Source organism: Nesoenas mayeri, assembly GCF_963082525.1.
Source record: "Nesoenas mayeri genome assembly, chromosome: 1".
Classification (NCBI taxonomy): Eukaryota; Metazoa; Chordata; class Aves; order Columbiformes; family Columbidae; genus Nesoenas; species Nesoenas mayeri.
The window spans coordinates 71,426,810-71,446,880 of NC_137541.1; the positions used below are offsets into that span (position 1 = coordinate 71,426,810).

General features: G+C 42.5%; 1 protein-coding gene across 3 annotated transcripts in view; it reads right to left on the reverse strand.

Moving 5' to 3' along the window:
• Window positions 1-20,071, reverse strand: part of ETV6 (ETS variant transcription factor 6) — a 140,283-nt gene that overhangs the window by 90,125 nt on the left and 30,087 nt on the right. The window contains exons 2-3 of one of the 3 annotated variants that reach the window (XM_080363707.1): window positions 14,179-14,228; window positions 3,027-3,156 (exon numbers count right to left, since the gene is read on the reverse strand). In XM_080363707.1, the coding sequence (XP_080219833.1) occupies window positions 3,027-3,063 (37 nt within the window). In that variant the 5' untranslated portion in view covers window positions 3,064-3,156; window positions 14,179-14,228. The remainder of the gene's footprint in view (window positions 1-3,026; window positions 3,157-14,178; window positions 14,229-20,071) is intronic. The other 2 variants (XM_080363706.1, XM_080363705.1) reach the window with 2 other exon arrangements.

Below are 20,071 nucleotides of genomic sequence, written 5' to 3' on the forward strand. Positions count from 1 at the left end.
GCTGCTTTCAGCCACACCGGTAGCGCAGCTCTTGAACTTTCAGGCTGGCAGAAATGAAGATGGATGGGTTAGGAGTGAACTCTGCCTTCAGTTCCGTAAATGTCATCAGAATGTCACGGACACAGAGAATGAGTGGAGACCTGTCCAGCTACCACCTCTGCGCATGGCTGTAAAAATCTCCCGTATCTCCTTGTTGCACTGGAGTGAGGGAGGGTTGAGGGAGGTTATTATGCTTCACCCAATCAACAAAAACAGTAATGAGACTGGAACCAAACAAAAGCTCAGACCTAAAAAACACTCAGACTTTGCAAATTCAGCCCAAATCTTCACACACACTACCACAGCCTGAACTAGAAATTAGCTGCCTTGCTTGAATTTTAGGGCAGTTTGAATCTACATGTCTCAAAAAAAATTAGAGGGTCCATGCGGAATTGCAAAATCCCATTTAATATCTCTTAAACCTCACAACTCAAGATCCAAAAGTGGTTAGGTATCTCTATACCTGGTATTAGGAAGACTACTCCTGGAATACCATCTTCAGTTCTGTTGTCCTCACTTTAAGAAGGATATCTGAAGTGGGAAACAGTTCACAGAGACGATACAAGGAACATTTGAAATCTGGAAGCTTTACAGGAAGATTGACAGCCTTAAGAACCTCTCTCCCTCTCCAGTTTGGCCAAGAAAAGGTTAAAAAGTGACTTTACCTAAAAGCACCTATATCAGGAGTAGTCTTTTGACAATATTTAGCAGGAAAGGAGATAATGAGATCTAATAGTTGGAAACTGAAGCTTGACTAATTCAAACTATAAATAGGGCACTTAAAAAAAAAAGCAAATAAGGAGGATAATTAAGCATTGAGAGAACATCTAGAGACCTTATATCCTCCGCATCACTGCAGTCTTTACATGAAGAGCAGAAATACTTCTGCATATAGCTCAAACAGATACTGGATCTAAACACGGGAGTTACTGAATGAAGTTCTGTAACTCAAGTTATACCAGAGATCGTTTGGGGAATTCATAATGGTCCCTTCTGGCCTACCTATGAATCTATACACCTTAAAGAGTGGTTCTAACAATATTTGGGTCAGCTGGTTGGTGAAAATGTCTGGGTCACTATTGACTGCATACTGAGCTACAGAATACTATACTGCCATGGACTACAACTAGTAAGGCCATATAAACATGCTTCATGATGTATATGACCTGAGACACTGACTTTGTGGAAGCCTATTCCACAGATATTTCATGATTAATCATCTGTGGTTTTAACATACAAGTCTCACTGGTGTGGAAATACTAGTGGGAAATCAGCTTCCTTGCAATTTTAAAAAAGTGCCAATAAAAAGAAAAGAAAAACCAAAACAAAAATCAAGGTGAAAGATTGTATCACACCTGAAAATACCCGACAAAAAGCTTTCACTGACAGGAAGCCTCATAATTTTCACACTACCGAGCCTGTAGGCTAGCTGGCGGGAAGCAGACACTGTCACTATCAGAGGTCTCTGCCTTCCTGCCCCGTGCATATGTCAGACCCAGGAGGAACACAGTAAGTAACTGGGAAGCCAGCCATGAGCCTAGCGGTGGAGAAGACAGGGACTCCCACAGCAGAAGTAAATAGTACTAACTAATGCAATGAAAACAAACAAACCAAAACAAAAAACCCCACAACACAGATCTCAGGGACTGAAAGCCACATGAGGGAGAAGAGCTGATGGAGAAGAACTGATTCTGTGTTGGGTTTTGTGTATCTAAGTTTTGGGTAAAGGATATAAATGCCTTATAAGTGTGACAGCAAGTCCTCCACAGGCTGGGGATCCAGGGTAGCAGTGACACACACAGACAAGCAGGATCTGGGAGCTCACGGATATTTGAGCAGTGACCAGACACGGTCAGAAATGCTGCAACACCAGCTCTCGTTCCCATCAGAAAGCACAGGAAAGGTACAACTTGGGCTACCCTGCACCATAGGCAGAAGAGAGTAAGAGGCAGCAGCAGGCAAAAACATGGCCGTGCAGAACACAGGATGGCCAACAAGTGACCTTGCGGCAGAGCAACTCAGTGGCCAGCAAAGGAGCAAGCACGGGACTATAGAAGTGCATCCAGAAGTTTGCATCCAGAAAACGATTGTGCCTGGAAGTCAGCTGAGGACAGGAATAAGAATGTCTTGTGATAAACACAGACCCTTTTTTCCCCTCCCTCTGAAATTCCAAACTCATTTGTCAGATGGCAAACCACAAAGTTAGGTTTGCTCCTGGCCCTGTTGCTCATTGTCGCTCAAGTACCCCAGGAATGTAACACCTGACAAAAGTTTACTTAAAACCTCTTGATTTACATCAGAACTGCTTCCCCTCCAAAAAGGAAAATTCCTCTCTTCCTTGTCCCCATCCTATCTCACTAATTCACATCTTCATGGCCAACAGCCCTTGACCTTTCGTATTCCTCAAACATTAAATCATCTCAGCAAGGAAGTGCCTGACTCTTGCCTTGCCCCCAGCTCATTTTTGTTCCAATGTCAGTGATATGCCTTCCTCCTTTGCAGCATCCTTTTGTGCACGGCTAAGCTCATTCTTCCTCCTTTCCCACTGCCTCTGTCAGCACACACACACTGTAGTAGAGAGTCTGGACAACAGGAACATTTGACAGTGAGACACATAACTATCTGAAAAATACCAAAGGCACAAATGCACTCCACTTGCCACAGTTTGTGAAACTCTGACCTTGTACTGCAGCACATTGCTGAGCAATTCCTATACCGTGGAAAGAAATATAGTATTTCCCATCAAAATAAAGCCTCCACATTTCTCTGCTGTGAGAAATAAGTAAAATCCTTGACAGGGTGTGCAGGGGATGGGGGGCAACGGTGGGGGGAATAATGTATTGTATTTAAGAGCAATTTCCTTTGGTTAAAAAGAGTCTAAAGGCAGGGAGCTTCCCTAATCTCTTCCATAAAAAAAACCACCTCCTCACACCACCCCGCACCCTCCTTAATCCAAGAACATAAGAAGCCTCCGTGCTGACACTCACGCAGGTGTGCTGGCAGTTTGATCGTGTCTTCCTCCATCCTGATCGCTCGAGGCACTGGGACATGTAGTGGTGACGAGGAAGTGTAATTTGGTACCGGGCTCACTGGAGGTGTGTACGAAATTCTTTCCTGCTGTTAAAAAGAAAGCAGGGTGGGGGGGAGAGAGAAAGAGAGAGGACAACGTGAACTTTGGAACAGAGGTGTGAAACCAAGGCAGGGGAGGGGGAAGTGGGTGGAAGGAAGGAAGTGGGGGCGAATGGCATGAGTGATGCAGCCGGCTGCCCAGGGAACCATCGAGCATGCAGCCTGTCCACTCATGGGCAAGTGCTGCACGGGCAATGAGCTGCCTGGCGCTGCAGCCACGGACCAAAGAACTTTTCAGGTGATGGGTTTAATTTTCAAAAGGTCTGTGAAGTTTCCAAGGGTCTTCTCAGAAATTTGCTGAGGGAGGAAAGGGAAGTGACACACAAGTGGGGAGACTCTGAGGGTTTTATGTCAGTGAAAATCTGACAGCAACTCTACGATACGTGCACAAGTACTGTTACAAAGAGCCAAAAATGCAGTCTTGGCTAACAAATCAGTCATGATCTGAGCACACTTATTATTTAACACTTTACTCCTTCATAGTATTTTGAAGTCAATAAGCAATTAGTTTTGTCTTTACTGCAGAAAACCACACTACCATAAAACTACCATTGAGTGATGTATTTTTTTCTTGTATATAGTTAATAGCACTTTCTTTTAAGTAGTTTAACTTGCAACCAAATAAGTAAGCAGCACACAGAAAGCAACTATGCAAGGACAGTCAAAGAGAGTGAAAGGGCAATTCGTGAATGTTGCATTAGTTTCGTAATTGTCACTGTTAGGCTTTTATTTCTGAAAACGGCTGCCAAGAAATTTAAGACTGAAATTTCATCTGATCTGATGGAAAAATTCCTCCATATTCTAAGCCCATACTCCAATCACAGCACAAATTATACCCTTTGTAAATAAACATAGCCACAATTCTACAGAAGCATAAAAAAAAAAAACATTATCATATGCTTCCTGGAAGGCAATATGTGTTATTCCCCAAAACCACGCTGCTGACATTTAATGACGGTAGTGCAAACAGCATGGATTTAAATCCACATACATAACGAAGCAAAAGGAGCTACCTTCCTTTCTGAGCATTTGCAGTAGAGTATGTGTGCAGCTCCCCCACCCTGACCCAATCTCTGGCAAATGGAAGAGAAAAACTTGGTGCTGGAGCAAGAGTGGGTAATTACTTCCATTACGAACCACAATAGTATCATGGATGTGCAGCAGGGAATTAGGCTGAGGCTGACAGAGGCACCTGCAGAATGTAACTTTAGCACCCTCACCACCAGCAAATGGAAGGAGAAGTTTGTGCAACATGGGTAAATAACTGCTAAATATACTAAAGCTGAAAACTTTAGGCAGACTGGATGTCTTGTCCAAAAAGAAATGGAACACCTAGAAAGTCTTGAACCTCTCAGACACCTCTTCAAAGCAAGCCCAGGTCATTCTGGCACAAGGTGCTGTTATGAGCTTGCTGTTCAGGAGCTCATGCAGAACCAGAAGTTTTGCCTTGATGTCTGGAGTCCCATCACTCCACCACCACTGCTGATAGTCAAGGCAAGGAAGACTGACAGCCTGTGGAGAATAAATGATTCAACTCAGTACTAAGTGTTCTGGGCTTAGACAGAGTGGGAAGATAGGCCTGGTTAATTCCACCACCACTGTGTTATTTCTGGGAGTGCAGCTTCTGTGGCTTTCAGCTCAGTACTTTTTAACCAGAAATTGTTCAATCTTACGTTCCAGTCTCCCACAAAGCCCTTTAACATCTTACTGTGCCCACTCATTTTCTTTCTACTCACCATTGTCCAGGCAACAGCAATCCATTAGCTCATATGAATTTAAGGATGTTCATAGAGACATGCTGAAAGATGCACCTGCAGAGCTACAAAACGTCATTCTGCTTTCAACTTTAGCAACTCCTCCCCTGACCCAAAACAGCTGACACTATGCTTCACGTTCCCGCAAGGTGCAGCTCTCTGGGCCCGTTCTGCGGTCTCGCTGCCCATTTGTGCCCTCTCACCGCTGGTGCACAATACCAGCGACTCAGGACGAGACCAGCCACTTCCTAGCATTTCCTGCTGCGATTCACATCTCAGATAATTGAACCACATTGCAGCTGCTCATTCTGTTTATTGAGTGAGATATTTATAAAAAGAGGAACACTTCTGAAATATAGCCACACAGATGCCTGTCTCTGCGAACAAACACTAGAGAATAGATGGAAGACCTGAAGTCCTTTTCTCCCCCTCCCAAAGAACGCAGGACACAGTCCAACCTCGGGTCACGTTTTATGGTCACAGAAATACTGAATCACTACTGCAAAGACAAGCACTAAGTGGCTTCAAAGAACCTTCTCACTTGCCAACAGCAGGAGGAAAGTGCAAGTAGAAGACAAAATTATATCCAGAACCCTGTGCGCTTCCCTCAGCACCCAGGAGGTGCTGTATAAAACTAAAACATTACACTTCTAATACCTGCTGCCTTTCTCTCCATATCGATCATCCTCAAGGCATATCGTAACCTGATTTTATACCAAGACAGTTTCCTTGGGGTTTACTGTTAAATACATTTGATGAATTGTTTCCTAGTATTCGTAAGAACAGGACAGTAAAAACCAAAAAGTAGTTGTGGAAATGCACGGTTACTTTCTCCACACACCTTAGATATCATCAGTAATGTATGAGTTGGTCATATTTGCAGAACACATTTTACAAGGCATGGAGGGAAATTAGCTATCCGATTCCTATTAGTGCCTTTGAAATGCCCTCTCTTACTAATACTGCATTTTTTTCCAGCACCTTTAACCCAAATATCAGAGCAACTTACAGACATTAGGTAAGTCTTTTTCTTTTTATTAGACACATGGACAACCTGAATTACAGAAAGAGCAAAGCTCAAATGAGCTAAGCCATTTCAGAGTTAAGCTGTCTTGAAAAAGGACAGCATGTGCCTCTCAAGGGCATTAAACTTAACAAGTGCATCCTGAAAGAGCCGCCCTTGTAACTGTTCTGGCCAGATTTCCAAAAGGTGTGGAATAGTAATGTCACAAGGAGGTCAAGGCACTGGACTTGTGGAAAAATGAGCTTCATCCCTGTTTGCAGCATGACTCAGTTAACATGGCTGGAAGCAGAACTGCAAACATCAGTCCAGTTCTGCAACCTACTATAGGCTCCATGCTTCAGCCACATGCAGCTCCCAGCCTATACAGACGTGTGAGTGCACAAGGTCACATTTGCTCCTACAGGCTTTTTGAGGCTTTTTACGAGCCACACTTCCAGAAGGTACCTGTTGTGCATGCTGCACTGAGAACAGATTTGCTTTAATCTTCACAACTCCAGAATTGCTTAGTGTTTCTCTCCATGGGATCCATCAAACAAAAACATGGCTGGTGTCTCGCACTTCTAAGGTTAATCCACCAGATACTCTGCTACTAAGAATTTTTCTGAAAGAGCTTCCTAATATTTAGCTTTGCATTGAGGCCAAGAATAGATGGTTCAATGGCAGGGTTGTTCAAGTAGCAGCATGGGAGAAAGGATAAGTAGTGCTGGTAGCAGAACTGGCATCAACCCTCTGTGCACTTGAGCAAACAGTGTTGCTGCAACTTAGTTCACTGGTAAAAGAGACTAAATCGATACACATTTAGTGCAGCCCTTTGAGAATCTTGGTGACGAGTGCCAGGAAAGAGCCTGGCATTACCACATTCCAGATTTGCCACCTGTCAGGGGACTCTATAAACATTTAAACCCACAAGTGACCAAACACTCAGCCCCAAACAACTGCCATCCACAAGCAACTCCAAAATAGTAGCTTCCTAGTATTTTGCCAGTAGCCATAACGAGGTGGATGAAACAGTGGGCATATTGCTCGCTGTCATCATTTTTGAAAGGCTTCTTCAGCTCACCAGGAGTTAGGAAAGTTTTACCATGAAATTTCACTTTGACTATAATAATTGAAGAGTGCATTAAGTCAACCTTAATGGAGACCTTCCTTGGGGTTTACTCTAGTAGCAGCTGGTGCTCCAATAGTGCCACCTAGACAATCAGGTCTGCTGAGACTGGGGCATGCTTTCATCTGCCTGATTTAGCAGAGAAGGATTGAAACACGTGGTTAAGAATCAAGACAAGCTATGGTTTAGTTCTCTTTGTACTAGAAAACTACAAAATACTAAATATCCAGGTGCTGAGAAAGCCTTAGTTCAAACCATCCTGTCTAAAAAAAAAGGAGGTAATTCAAAAGCTTTATATCAATCATGACTACCTAGTAGGCGTATACGTAGCACCTGACTAGACTCTCAAAACCACCAAAGCACACACTGATTTCTGTTTTAAGAACTGGCATAGAACCTTTACAGAAAAAAAAAAAATCTACCTGAACAGTTGGAAAATTCCATCAGAACACAAATCATTCATATTGCTAAAATATATTTTAAAAAAATAAACACTGCAAAATTAAAATTGTAGTCACCTTTTAAAACAAGTCTGACAGTTGAGGATGAGTGATGCTGCAGGTAAAAATAACTTCACGCTTTTGCTAAAACTATGCCCTTCTAAACTCCAAAGCAGCAGCTTTCATCATTAATATTCTGCAGCTTGCAGTCTAATAAATAGTCTTTTGGTCCCTTTACTGACTCCACCCAACTGTCAGGCACAAAGGACATGCACTCAGAGAGGGCAGCACTAGCAGGTGTGAAGATATTTTGGTGCCCTCTTAGACTTTTGGGGAAGCCCTAGGCTTAAAAACCCCTGGATAACATGCCCTTGCCTTGCGAAAATCCAGGTTTGAAACATACAGCTGGTAGCTCTTAGGACCATGAAAGTTGGTGTTGTGTACATGGGATCAGGGCTGCTCTCTCTTTCACCAAGCACACCGAGGCAGGGAAAGCAGAAAGACAAGCCAAGTGACCAGTGAGGGAAGCCTGGACGGGTTTGGTTTTGCTACTGTGGATCCTTTTAGGAACAGGTGCCTCAGGTAAGGTAAAAGGGGGAAAATGGCCTTACAGAAGAAGGTTGTTGGGGAAAATGAGGGCTTTCAGGAAAGATTCAGAAAGCCCTGCACATCTGGGCACCAGGCAGGGCAATGCCAGCAAACCAGCCACAAAGTAGCACAGAGGACAACAGCAGGAGATACAAGTTAATCATTAGGGAAGCAAGTGAGAGAAAGAGGAAAGGGAAGGAAGACATAATGCAGTGTTCACCAGTGTTTTGTGTGCAACATCTCAGCTGGGTACAAAAGTCCAAGAAACTGATATGAGACGAGTTACAGGGCGTAACATAGGGAGGAGGTGGGAAATCAGAGCCCCTAAGAGACTGTATGGCGCCGAGAACACAAAACATTTTGGGATTTTGGTCAAAGTTATAGCCTGCATACTCCAACTTCTGCCACGGTCAAAGTATCAGGCTCCAGAAAAAGCAAAGTAGAGCTCTGCAGTACCAGTGTATGAATTAAACTCCCCACTCCTCTCCCTTCCCCCAGTTGCTGTCGTCTCCTTAATTTCCATGGCAGACTTCTCCTTATTTTTGATCCCATTAATACAGCAATTCACGTCAAATCTATAGCAGCATAATCAGCACGCTATCAGTAATTAGAGAAATTAAAACAAACACAGCTCTCTGAAATGGACCTTATGCAAAGCAGCACTGGGAAAAGATTAACATCTCATTTCCTGCGCACAGAGAGCAGAGATTGTCTCGGTGACCTTAGTGATTTTGTGAAGTTCAGTTCTTTCCTGCCTCCTCCCTTCAGCCTGCCTCTGCAGGCACGGGGGCAGGAGACTGACAACCTCTCACGTCTCAATCCTTACCCAAGCAGATAAAAAAAAAATACCAACAAAAAACAACACAGAAGTGCAACAGTTCATCACAAAAGGGAAGGGGAAAGGAGACAGTGGGGAAGTTCATGCTTCTCCCAAAATTACTACAACCACTGTTTAATTAAACTAAAATTGTACAGACAACAATATTGATGCACTCAAGTGTTGTGAAAAGGCAGCCTGCAGATGTCAATGTTGTTGAAAATGCCATGATACAGTTGCATTATTGTCCAAGCACTGCAAAATATCTCAAATTAGCAAATACAAATGAAGCAAAAAACTAGCTGAACCACATGCCCAAAAACTATGTCTTCTCTGAGGTCACTGCTAATATGGGAGAACAGAGAGTACAAACAGACTATGGGATGATAGTATCAAGTAAAACTGCACGATAATACTAAGGCAAAGAGTTTAGTAAGATTCATGAAAGGATTAGTCATTTATATTAATAATAAAGAATGTTATCCATAGATATCCCATCTAGGCAGCACAAAATAGATATGCCAGACAGATTCTAGTTCAGAATTCGGAAGTGGAATCATTGCACTCCAAAACAGGAGTAAAGCTGTTTTAATTTGAAGCTGGGACTTGGTCCACCTGACCTACTACTTCAAGGCAGAAGTCAACTATGGATTCAACCACCTGATATTAAGAAACTATCTGCCCCTGGCTCCTTCCACATGCGACTCCAAAATTTGCATTACAGGGTTGTCACCGCAACAGTATTCCGAAGAACTTGCGACCGATCTCTGTTTAAATGGGGCATGGAGAAAGGTGGGCCACTACTCTGGTCCACAGGGCAACGCCTTTTGCAGCTACATCATGATTTTGTTAGCATACCTGCTTAGCATAAAGCACCACAGAAGGCTTAAGAGAGAGTTTATTGCATGGCTAGATGGGAGGGAAAAACAAACAAAAAACACCAAACACAACATGTGAGGCTTTGAAGTACTGTGGTCAGTGAGTAAGCAGCAGGGAGGGCAATAGAGAAAGACCTTCCAGGCTCAGAGATATTTCAATGTATGTTTTTCATGTTCTCTTTTCTGAAACAAGGAGTTCTGGGGAGCCTCATCTCTGTAACATACAGTGGTTGTATAACCCTGCCCATACACGTGGGAATTCACACCCTGAGCACCCGTGATTGGAGTCACGCACTCATTTCAGTGCAAAATTTCTGGAGGCCATGAAACAGATGGAAAAACTAAGGGGAAACATAATGTGCAGGGAGCTGCCCTCTCACATGCTATGGGAAAGGAGAATCCTACTCTGTAGCGTCTCAGGACTGGCATGGCAGCACAAATGTTTTCACTGGGTTGCTTTATGGAGCTGTCACTGTAATGCTAAGCTGCAATGCTAGTATGCATTCACATTTCCAGGGCAAGCATGGTTTCTGGTCTTTCTGTAGGGGATGAGTGTTGTTTTCTGAACATTTTTACCAACGCTACAATTAGTGTGAACAGGATCCTTTGCATTTCCATAGCACAAATCACAGGTCAGAACTGTCACGTGGACGAGGTCAACTTATTCACCACTTTGGATTATCTATGTGCCCATCGGTTAAGTAGTGGAAGAACCATGGGAGAGTAATTCACATAAAAGTCATAGCCTCTTTTAATTCTCAGTCACAGACGGAAACAAAATTCCTGAGGAGATACTCTAAAATACACGTTTTAAAAATACAATTTAAAAATGTAAGAAATTACCCTTCTCAGTCCCATTGCATGGCTAGACTCTGCTCCCTACAAAATTCTCCAGCAATTTTTTTAAAACAATTATTCTGGTCCAGATTTACATTAGTGGAAATAAAGTCCGCATGTGGACTTCAGTCTTTTTGTTCTCCAGTTCAGTCACTTAAGTTTACTCTCTGTCCTAATCTACATGAAACCAGCTTGAACCTGAGGTGACCAGTGTGTGTGTGCGTGTGTGTGCATATATATACGTATATCTATATATATATATATGCGCCTGTTTGGAAACAAATTGCATAATTATATACCATAATTATCTTATATCTGTTACCATTTGAAAATATAGGCAAACCCAAAAATCAGCTACTATAACAAACTGGAAAAAAAGCAGTTTATGTGCAATCACATAGGTGCCTATCCTGGTCTGCATGAGAAAATGTTTATGAAGAAAGGTTATCCACTGCTGGAGAAACTGAGAAGACAATCCTGATCACAGACTGGCATTCTGGCCTTGGAAGTGTGTATCTACTTATTATCCTGTGAAACAATAGTTTAACCCTGCAAGATTGACATCTTCACAACTTTCCTCACCAGCAAAACAAAACACTATTGGCATACACAGCACCACAGGACAGCATTTCATCACACTTCAGCCTTCTGGCAGACTTTCTATAAAAAAGGACATACCAAATACACAGAGAAGCCTGGGGATGCCATGACAAGGTCTAACCCTGCACCCTAGAGTTGCTGTTCCTAAAGGTTCAAGTGGTACAGAAGCAACCCAGCATAAACAGCATGGCGAGGAGTGTCCTATATCCCCTTGTTCAACACCACATCTTAAGTAGGTGAAGGCAACTTTCCAGGGGGAATCTAGGCCAGCCCAGGAAGAGGACAGCTATAATAAGGGTTGTTGGTGAAAAAACAGGCAGATCCACTTGGCTGCTCAGGAAAACTGAACAGAATCCACAGAGAGAGAGAAAGACAGCCAAATAACATAGCCACTCTCAAAGACTGTCTTGACGAGCTAGTCCAGAAAACAAGCAGCAATGCCACTATAAAATACCAGAATGATTCAGATTGACTCACAGCATATTAAATGCAGAGGGGCTTCCTAAAAAGGACCATACTTGCACTGACCTTGTCTACTGTACTGAAACTGGATATGGAAGAAACATCAAATTACAATCTTCCTCTTCCACTATCTTTCACCTAGTTCAGCCACTTACTTTAACATGAACAACATGAGATCACTGCGACTAAAAAGGAAACTATAGCTGACAAAGGAGATTATATAAAAAACAGCTGGTAGGATTTCACTTAGAATATTGTATCCTGCAGATTTGCAGGCTCTTCTTTCTGCATCATATGTATATACACACACATCTATTATATGCAAGACAGACAAGTTTTACAGGAGTCAGAAGGTCTAGCTTATGAGGAAGGAATAAAGGAACTACAGAGACAGAGAGAGATATGACAGATACAGCTCAACAGCCAAAAGGAAATAAAAACAGAGGAGAGGAAAGATAATCTGGAAGACATGGCAGAAGGATGAGCCAATGAGAAGCTGCGATTAAAACACTAAGATGCAATTGGAGAGCACTGAAGGAAGCTGAGTTACACCAAAAGAAATACAATCTGCAGGCAGGTAAACCTGCACAAGAATCAAGTTATTTTTTTTACAATTTATTTAACAAGGCTATTTAGCAGCTTTTGGGAGGTCCCTCTAGTCAACAGTCTATGGGCATGAGAAGGCAAACCATAAGAAACTGAACCATTTGCTGATCAATGCATCAGACAGATGCATAAACGTACCACCTGGGGGACAGCTTGAGGCACAGTGAAATATTTTATTTCCTCTAAAACATGGTCCTTCCAGCACAGAACCATTTGGATTGGCAGAACTTTAAGGAGACTTCTAAAATATGTTTGTACAGAAACAGCTGGGTATGGTACAGCTTATCTGATTCAAAAGGAGAAAAGAGAAGTTTTCACGTGTGTTCAAAAAGACGCTGAAGCTCTCAAGCAAGACATCCTTTTAAGGTGTAGGTGACAGAAGGAGAGCAGAGCCTGAATTCAACAATATGGTCTCTATTCCAGGGACAATGACAGGGTCAAGTGATGGCTCTTTATTAAATGCTTTCTCCTCCATTAATGCTGCACACTCTAATGATTTGGCCATTACCATTAACAAACCTGCAATGTCCCTGCCCGGAGCTAAGAAGTAATGAACTAAGCGGGTTAATATTCTGTTGTGTAAGGCATGCTATTAGCCATCCTTTCCCAACTGCTCTGAAAACAAGAGATGCCTTCCAGGTATGACCTGTCCATGTGACAGAGTACATCCCACACAGCCTTTATTCCTTCACTCTGGAAATTCCAGAGGCATTCCCAGCACTCAGAAGGAGAACAAGAAGTGGATCATCCCCTGCACAGCACTGCTGTGTGGGGCTGGACAGCAGATGCCACACCACAAAGCACAGTCAAAAACAAGCTCTGCAGAAGACGTTTGAAGAGGAAAGATGAGAAAGACAGAAGTCTGTTCCTAGACCTGCTACTGACTCTCAAAAACAAGCTGCGGCATTATTGCAGCCCTCATTGCCTTGGTTGTGCCAACAGGACAATGGGACAACACTGAGCCCACACGTCTGTCAAGCCCTGTAATGGCTAAGCACAAACATCTCAGTTTAGCTGCTCTCCTGCCACAGCTTTTCCTGTTCGTTAAGTTCCACAATTGTTTTAATTGTTCCCTTTAACCTTTGCATCGCTTTTTGTTCTTCCTCAAATTATTATTTTGTTTTAGCTCATAATCTCAAAGCATTCGTTATGATGTTTCTCCTGGCAGAAGGTAAGTGCTGAGGTTTCACTCTGGTTATCTTTGGCTTGTTTTCACAGCTAAGCATTGCTGGTTCACAACTGAATGGACACTGCAGTGAGAGCCACTCCACCTGTACCATAAGACTGCTTATGAGCTGCAAATACTGCCTCACTACTTAAGTGACAAGCTTGGGAACTGAGCCAGCTCAAATGGAGTAAATTGCAGCCATCTTTAAGAAAAAGAGTACAGTGCTAGTCCTAGGCCCCTTTTGACTCAATCTGAAGGCTTGTCCATGGTCCTCATCATTACACTATTTAAATATGCCCTGTAATACCTTTGCCACTTTCCTGCAATGGATAAAAGTGTTATTACACTCACCTTCACAAGTGGAGGGACCAAAACATGTAGATTAGGTGGTTAGCCCATCAGGAGCACAGGGGCTAAGCAAAAACCTACTTCAACATCTTAGATAATACTGTTCTTTCCTAAGAACTCTCTGTCAGGATCCAAACCCAACTGTCAGGACTTGACATTTATGCAGTGACAGCACTCAGAGGCAAAGTGAACCATGGGGCCATTGTCCAAGGCATGACAGAAACACTGAGCAAGAAAATAGCCTTGAAGAGCTCAAAGCCAAACCAGTCAAGACAGAGAAGCACCAGGGGAAGGATCTTTTTGAATCCTAATTTACAATTAGGAAACAGAGGTGCAGGAAGAAGCAGCAAGTTGCCTAAATCCCATTTTGACTCTCTACTCACATGGCCATGTTTCTGGGGTTATATTGGTGCTCTGGAAACAGAAGGATGAACTACAAGAGAGAAATAAAATGACATTATGCAAAAGCTCTGAGATGGCATCATTTTACTTTGGCATTTCAGCACTAATTTTAAATACCCTCCCCAAGACCATTTCTGATTTCCAGTGCTCCTCCTTCCTTGCCATGGTATTGACTGAAATCTTTTGACTCACAAGTGCATAGCAGAGTTGGTGCAGACACCAGAAGAGAGCTGTGAACCTGTTCCAGAATTACATCCCTCCTCTGCCACAAGAGCCAGGACAGCAGCACCCCAACCCTTCCCACAGTTACGCAATGGCACAGATCCAGTTAGGAAGGCAGGGCTTCTTACTCAACACAACTCGCAGCTAAACGGCCTTAAAAATCAGCGCAGCTTTCTGCTGGCACAGACAAAACAAAACAGGGGGGCATCAATCACCCCCTTCTAATCAAGCAGGGCATGCTTAACACTCGAGCTGAGCTGTGAGACTGTCAGAGGAGATGGGGGAAGAAAAACTACTTACAAGAAGCATGACAAAACACTTCTTCTCTTCCTCCAGCCAAGAAGGTGACTGGGATAATTGCCTGAGAATAGGAACATTCCCAGCATTTGAGGACACACATGTCCCTTCTAGCAAGCATCCCCCAGCCCCTTCTACCACATGCGCTTCCTCACAGTCCTGCTCACACGTAGCGACAGCTGAGGTTTTCGTTAGGGGAAAATTAACTGGATTTTATATATATATATATGGGTTTTTTCCTTCTTTTTTTTTTTTTTTTTAAAAAAAAAAAAGCTGGCAACAAAGACATGAGACTTTTCCTGGCATTTCTCCTGTTTATACAGGACCTGCCAAACCAGTTGTGTGATTTTTATGCTGCTTTCTTTTCCACAAAGTCCTTCGAAAGGCAGAATAACAGAAAGCAAATAAGGAAAAGTTTGGTTATACAGGCCCAAAGATCAACCCTTGGTAATTCGGTGGAAAAATAAAAAATTAACCAGATTCTTCCTAAATTTATTTTGCATATCCACAGACCATGGTTGTTTATTATTAAGACTGTGTTGAAGTAGAGCATTTATTTTGAATAGAGTGAGGCAGTCACATTTCAAATTGTTTAGCGTCTCAATAGATAAATTAAGCAGCAGATAAAACAAGAAACTGAGGCACAGAGCAGCCTAATGAACTAACTGCTCAAGATCAGGCAGAGCCAGGGACCAAAAGCAGGTCTTCTGAGCATCCACCTGACTCTCTGCATATTAGGTCATGCCAGTTTCCCTACGGACATGTGCCTAACTCCCAACCAAGGCTGACATACACTATGTGGATATGGCTACCTTACCTCCAACAACAAACAGCCTCTAATCCCAGAAAATTATGCTGCTTTATCCTCCTACCATGCACTATGCAAAAAATAATTAATCAATAGCAACTGCCTGGCGATAAATCCACTGCCAGGGATCTGAATACCAGAAGTGCTAACAAATTTTATAGTAATCATTTCCCTCAGTGCATGCAATTGTACTAAAAATCAAAATGTTGCACCAAAAATAGCCCTTTCAATTCCTACATGGAGGGGGGGAGGTTAATGTTGGGTTGTTTTTTTTTTCTGCAGAATAACTTGTCTTGAGCGCAGCAGCACACTGTGCTACTATACTTTCCAAGTGGAACATTTGGTCTTCAGAGGAAATTTCTCTTTTGATATTAATTTAGTTATCCACATTCAAAATCCTGGAGCAAAATGAAAGATAACATGCAAATTTAGCTTTCCATTCAGAGCATTCTTGTCTTTTTCTAATGTCAGAATTTCCCTATAGAACTAAAACACTACAGGCATGAGAAAAAAACAAAAAACAAAACAACAACAACAACAAAAATCAATTGAGTGTACCAAACAAACCACCCTATCCACAAAGCCCCGGGTGTCCACTGTTTACTCAGGTGTTCCTATCTTCTCTGATGGTACAGAAAGTTCAGCCTTCCCCTCCAACACTCACATGTTGCTCCACTCTCTCACCCATGAGGCCACCTAGCATACATGGAGCCTGCCACTCAGATGGCCCCAGCTTAACCAACATTGTAAATATTCATTTTCACTGGGCTGTATAATAAAGGATGAGATAAAACCTTGAGCAAACAAATGGGCAAAGTTCGAGCTTACACCTGCTCCTCATGGGCCACTTTGAACTGACACACCTGCTTCTTTGGCAACTGGAGCCTTGGGCTTTTTGCAGGGTTGTCTCAGCAGGGCTGGGTGATGTGCTTATACAGGATCTGCCCATCAGACAGAAGGATCCCAAAGCTATTTACAAACAATTTATGATGGATTTACAAGCTCACTGCACAGCAAGTGAATAGGCACTGCTGCTTACACACCTGCAAGCAAAAAAATCATTCATCAAGTTCCAGTTACACCAGAATGGCAGCTGTTCAGGAGCCCTTAAAATCAGCTTAATGAGAGCAGCCAGCCCTCTCAACCCTGTAAGCCTCACAGAAACACCATCTCCTTCAGTTATAAGCTGTCTGAGCTGGTCTAGCTCTCTCCTTGGTCACCATGGAGGAGTTCAATAGCAATATCCACATGCAAACCCACCTAGCAGCGTGAGCCTGGATGCTTAAAACTTGTGTGGATCAGACTTCACAAGCATAAATGCAGCCATCCTACACCAACTCCTCTATAGCATGCATCCTCAAGTCACTGTTAGGCTCAGACATACAGACATCCCACTGATGGCATGCATGGTTCTTTGCACCAGGAAAATGAAATCTGAATTGGACAGGACGGTGCATGCTGTATGTGCAATCTGATGATATGCACACAACAAACTTCATTCCTCATGCAACCAGCAAGCACTCCACTTGCCTCCTGCCTGCTAATCCAGTGTTAAATTTACTTTACTTTGTGTGCTGCCACAGAAAACCACTTTTATTTATTTACTTACTTTCCAAAAAAAGTTTCTCCTCTTCCTATCCTCACCCAGACTGGAATCTTAGCAATAAAAGTACAACGATCCAAGGTCCCAGTCTGGAAATGCTAATGCTAACTAACACTGGAAATGCTGAAGCTACTAGCACATTTAAAAGTTGAGTAGCATGGTTTGTACAGAAACCTAAAACTTTCTGTTGGAGTAGTTGATGTGGGTGGACAGGCTCCCACCCAGGGAAAGCTCTGCTATCTTTCAACACGTGCATGAATGTGTGCACATACATTTTTTCAGATATGCACTTCACCATTTCAACTTTAATGTCAAAATTTATCATAATATCAGGAATCTGTGCTAAAACTCATCTCAACCTGCAAGTCTATAAAATAAATGCAAGATCTTAATCTTTGATGTTAAATGAACTAATCTTAAAAAAACTGTGAGCAAGCATGTGCGCTCCTATCAACACATGAAACTACAGGTTTTGCTGGACACTGGAAATTGCAAAAGTAGACAATGGAGATATTGGTCTCCCTAGTGAGCAGCATGACATGCTCCTATTACTTGCAATAGCTGGCCAGTGACATAATCTGTGATAGTGTGTCAATACGCCTTGTCATAGCTAAGCCCGTAATCACAAAACAACTGAAAAAATGTATTAACCCTGTTGGAAGATGCATATAGCACCCTTGGCACAACAGAAATTGTTATTATTAGATGCACACAGAGCTCCTAGTTTGAGGAGAGAATGAGGAAGCCTGTTACTGAGAGACAGGTGACAATTTAGCGGCACAAGTTCTCTATCACATGGGAGAAAAGAAAAATGGGAAACACTGACAGCCCAGATATAGCAAGGAACACAGAAGAGAGTCAGATCTCACTGAAGGGGATGGAAAGGAAACACAAGACACCCATGAGAGCAAGTGGGAGGAAATCCCACAAGCTCCCTCATCTGTAGAAGCAGCAAAGACTCTTACTTTCAAGGTTTAACTATGAAGCTATGAAAGTCATAAAAAAACATAATCTATTTTTTATTATAGGTGGTGGTTTTTTTCCTCTCTCTATGGAAACACAAAGTTCTAAGGGCACTAGATGCACAAACTTCAGACAAAACAACTGCAAATCCAAATACCTCAGTAAATCCTAGAGAACAGAGAGATATGTGTGTTCACTCTTCAGAACACCTACAGGTACCTATTAATACAATGAACAAAGCAGTCTTTTTTTCTAAAAGCAAAATATTTTATTCCGCCCTCACACCCTGGCAAAATTAGTCCTTCTAATTAAACCAGCATCAGAAGATTTCTTCTGGTCAGTGTGGATCTATTAACACCAGCTGACTTAGACAAAGCCTCCCCCATTCTTCATAGACAACTCAATGCTAATCTTGTGATAAAACTCACTGCTATGCTAGGGATCATCCAGAGGAGATTTTTGTCCTGTGTTAATTCAAATTAACTTATATCAGTATGCACAAGAACAGGCACCCCACAAATCCTGCACCAAACCTATGTCATGCCTCTGGTCTCAAAAGAGGTGTATCCACCCAGGAAAAAATCACCTAAAGCAGGAGTCCTGAAACAAATCTCGGCTAGTAAATTTTCAGTTGTGGTAGTGAATAGAGTCAATTGTAATCTCTTCAATTTATACTGGACCACAAATTTCCTTCTAGTCAAAGCTCAGGGTTTAGTAAACAATTGCAGAGGTTTAATTATTGGTCCTTACCATCCTACCACCAGGAGTTACCATCCTGAAGCAGACTAGGCAGGAGGGAATGCATGAGTGCTCTTTATCTGCTCCAGAGCAAAGTCCAGGGGCTTACCTGAAGCCACTGGAGGCTCAAACCCAAGCAAAAGTGACCCTCAGGTTAAACAGAGGAACTTGATTAGCTACACACAATGACTGCATCAGCAGCTGGAGTTAATGTAACTAGGATTGCTCACTCTCTCCTACTTTCATAACTTGAGCTTTGGCGACAAGGAGTTTCAACCGCTTAAGCTCAAGGAGAAAGCAACACTCTAGTGGAGGTGAGGATGGATGTGGGGATGGTGAGGAGAGAGAGTAGTGGGGAAACTGGAGGTGCAAGGTGTGCTGTCAGAGCAGCGAGGACAAACCTGTAATGGTCAAGATTGTTTTTTTCTACTAAAGGATGCTATTTAAGGTATGCAATCTACATCACTATTCACATGAAAAACAGTAACAAAACCACCCAATAACAAACCCTATGCCACACTCCCAAACTCCAAAAAATCTAGCACAAGTGAGACATATTACATACACATTCAAGATATCTACCTTCCCCATATCCACAGATTATTCCTAAACTCCTGGCAGCCAATTTGTACAGTAATGAGGGTGATGCCAGCTGCAAGTCCTCTGCTTCCTGACACAGATTTACAGGGCCAATTTGTATCATTAAAGAATATCAGCATCCACATGACTATTTGCCTGTCTTTGTATATTTTTCTACATATCAATTTCAAAGACTGTGAACAAGGAAAACTAAAAACAAAACACACACACACAAACAACTTTGTTGAGTTACACACACTGACACCAAATCTAGTGCAAAAGTAGGTAAAACCTCAGCACTCAGAGAGCCAGGACTAATTTCCAAACATATACGTAAGGCTGCAGTCACCCATGCTAACCACTATTTGCCACAGCAGTGTGGATAGCAAAAGCTTAAATAAGTTTTGATGGCTGAGGAGCAGGGCTTGACCAAGCTTAGAGGGCAGAAGGAGTAAGGCCAAATGGATCTCCTCTACTCTTGCACTGCACTTGAGTTTATCATTCTCTGATGCATCTGTACAAACTTTGGGGGAAGGGAAGGGAATTTCAGCAGGAAGGGACCTATAACAATTGTCTAGTCCAACTGCCTGAGCAATTCACAGCTGGCCAAAAGTTAAAAGCATATTATTAAAAGCATAAGGCAAATGTCCCTTAAACACTGACA